A 3,100-nucleotide genomic window follows, 5' to 3' on the forward strand; every position below is an offset into this window, starting at 1 on the left:
TTCTTAAATCTTTGATAGACTCAAGGTCTTAGAAGTATTTATTCATTTTTCTTGTTGTTATTCTTTACATCCCACAATGGTACGCTGCATCAATAAGGCAAATTGAAAGGTGGTCTAACAAGTACCAATGATTCAATGAATAATCCTATAATTTGAGAATCCCTTGGATTATTTTGTATTGCTTTCTAGTGTGATGCCCAGCATTACCCTTGGAGACATAGGAAAGGGAGAGGTGAAGTTATTAGTTCAAATCTCCCCTCTCCCTTTCCTAGGGATTCTCAAATGATTATGAACTTATGATAGTGGCCGAATCACTCCTTAAATGGTTAAGGCCTCAAGGGTGGTCTGGTCATCACTTTCGGCCATATTTGGGTGTGGTCCAAGTACTCTTACGACCATTGAAATTTGGAGGTAGTTTGGCTGTCCCATATATTTTTTTTTTATTAAGAATATTTTGTCCTCGAATGAATAATGACAATTTTTGACAGTTTACACATTGTGCAATCTAAAGATTTGGAAAATATTGTTAATTAGAAGGTAATACCCATAAATACAAACCAAAAACAGACAAGAAAAGCCAACAATAAAGAATCAAATATTAGAAAACTAAAAAGACTCACTTAGCACTATCATATATATATATAGATGGGTGGTTGGCCACTCTAGTCAACTTGTGTCCAACCTAAAGCCATTGATATGCGATTTAGTGGTCGCAAACATCAAATTAGGCCCTCATGGTGGTTGGGGGTGAAACCAACTAGAAGATTGGAAGGCAACTCTTCTTTTTTTTTTTTAATTTATTTATTTAATGAGAGGCCCTATAGCATTACTAGACTATCAATAAAAATGAAATAATTTTTTTTTTAAAAAAAAAAAACTATCTTTTCCTTAGACGTTGTTATGTAGATTGATGTGAAAAAAAGAAAAGAAAAAAAAAGTTAAAAATGTTTGGCATAAAAAAGTGAAAAAATTAGCCCTAAGTATTGGTCAAAATAGTCCAGTTTGACCTCTTATCGATTATTAACCGAAAATAATCGGTTAATTGGTTACTTAACCGATTATCAGCTGATAACGTGGGCTAAAATAGCTTATTAAAAATTAGTTATTTTTTGGCTCAAATACTTTTTGTTGGATTAAAATAAATAGCTTATTAAAAATTAGTTGTTTTTGGGACCCAAATATTTGGTTTTTTGGGCTAAAATAATTTATTGAAGCTTTTTTATATTGATCAACCATAGCTTTTAGTTGTTTTTGGGACCCAAATATTTGGTTTTTTGGGCTAAAATAATTTATTGAAGCTTTTTTATATTGATCAACCATAGCTTTTATATATATATATATATATATATATATATATACATTTTTTCAAAGCAAATGGTTAACCGGACCGATAAGAATATCGGTATAAAATGTTTAACCGATAAGAATATCAGTATATCGGTTGCGATTAATATCAGTTCGATCGAGGCTGGTAGACGGCTGATAATCGGTAATCAGTTAATATGCCAATTCCTAGAAAAAATGGAGAAGGATCCATTAATTGTTTTAAGAGGGCATTTTTGTCCAAATGAAAAACAAGGAGTCCAAAAATGACAAAATTATCCCATAAAAACAACTAATTTGTTCTTCTCCATTCAAATGAAATGGAGAGGATCCAAGTTGAGAAAAAATGGTATGAAAAAAGTAAAAAAAAAAAAATTGTTTTGTAATGATTTTTTTATTTGAATAATAATAAAAAAGTAAAAAAATATATATATATATATATATATATATATATATATTTATGTTAATTTTCCGTGAAAAATGGTGATGAACAGAGAAAAAAAAAAAAAAAAAAAAGACTTTGCCAAGCAAAGCCATGATTTTTCAAATTTGGCAACACCTAATAATTAAAAAATCATTGCTATTTCAAATGCTTACTGTAATTATCAGCAATTTGCTTAATACTCAATGGCCTAATGGCCCCCCTAATCATGTGGTTGGTAATCAATCGTAGCGTTAATAAATACAAAAACAGCGAACATCGAGTTTTAAATCAATATCTAATACCAAATTAAACCCATCATCATCATCCCAAATCAAACAAATCCAACTGGTGGATTACGCAATTGCATACTTCCTTCTGTGGGAACATTTTGGTGGATATATTAAACAAACACAAAATCTAAAAGAAAAGAAAAGAAAAAATCATAATTTTCTTTTTTTGATGTTGTTGATCAATCAGAGAGAAAGAGTCGAATGTGGTCGAGGAAGGAGAGGTTTTGAGGCCTTTCTTTGCGCTTCACATAACCTCTGGCCTCTCTCTCCGTATACCCGCTCAGCCCCTTCTTCCCGTTCTTCCTCCACATCTCCATCGCGTAGCTCCTGTGCGCGTAGTACGCCTCCGCGCGCGTAGCATTCGCAAAATCATCATCGCCGTCCCCATCAACATGAATCTCGTGCGGCTGTGGCTCCAGCTGAATGGGGAGCCTCTCGTAGTGGCCGCGCGTGGTGCCCTCCAACTCGTCCATTCTCGCGAGTCCTTTAAACGACACGGCGTAGAGCTCGCCGAGCACGCGCTGGCCGCACCCGGGGAGATTGAGGAGGAATGGGACCCGGTAGGGCCCGCAGACGAGCGGGAACTTCTCAGCGGTGCGGTAGGTTCCCACCAGGGCCGCGTCTCCGGTTTGCATCAGCTCCTGCATTAGCGCGTGGTTGGAGAACCCCCGCTTCAGCGTCCCGTACGTGAAGATCAGGTTGGCTCTACGCTCATCCTCTCCGTCCTCAGCAACCATTTTTATCTGGTAAAAGCTCGAGATAGACACAGAGGCTTCGATTGATCAATTTGAGATTGGGATTTGGGAAGCGTTTGAGGAAGGGGTCCTATTTATAGCATGGGTTTGTTCAGGGCCTTTTTGCAATCCCTTCATACCAAAATATAATTTATTTATTTTGTTAAAGAAAGTAAATTAATCTAATAATCTTGAGAGCCCAAAAATATAAAACTTCTACCATTTTTGGGGGACATGACACTAGAAAGGGAGACAAATTATTTTATTTTATTATACTTAATTATGTACACGATACTACATTATTTTAAAATTTTAAATAATGTGCTAAC

The 3,100-nt window shown here is 35.4% G+C and overlaps 1 protein-coding gene across 1 annotated transcript; it reads right to left on the reverse strand.

The window, feature by feature from the left end:
- Positions 1-1,984: 1,984 nt before the first annotated feature.
- Positions 1,985-2,862, reverse strand: LOC132186489 (putative gamma-glutamylcyclotransferase At3g02910). Its single transcript, XM_059600470.1, has one exon. It carries the CDS (start codon positions 2,772-2,774, stop codon positions 2,217-2,219), a length of 558 nt encoding a protein of 185 aa, XP_059456453.1. The 5' UTR covers positions 2,775-2,862; the 3' UTR covers positions 1,985-2,216.
- Positions 2,863-3,100: the final 238 nt, after the last annotated feature.

The sequence above is a fragment of the Corylus avellana genome, chromosome ca1 (genome assembly GCF_901000735.1).
Source record: "Corylus avellana chromosome ca1, CavTom2PMs-1.0".
Taxonomy (NCBI): domain Eukaryota; kingdom Viridiplantae; phylum Streptophyta; class Magnoliopsida; order Fagales; family Betulaceae; genus Corylus; species Corylus avellana.

What these genes read in the sequence shown, in the direction of transcription:
- LOC132186489 (XM_059600470.1), bottom strand. Translation starts at nt 2,774, where the DNA reads ATGGTTGCTGAGGACGGAGAGGATGAGCGTAGAGCCAACCTGATCTTC.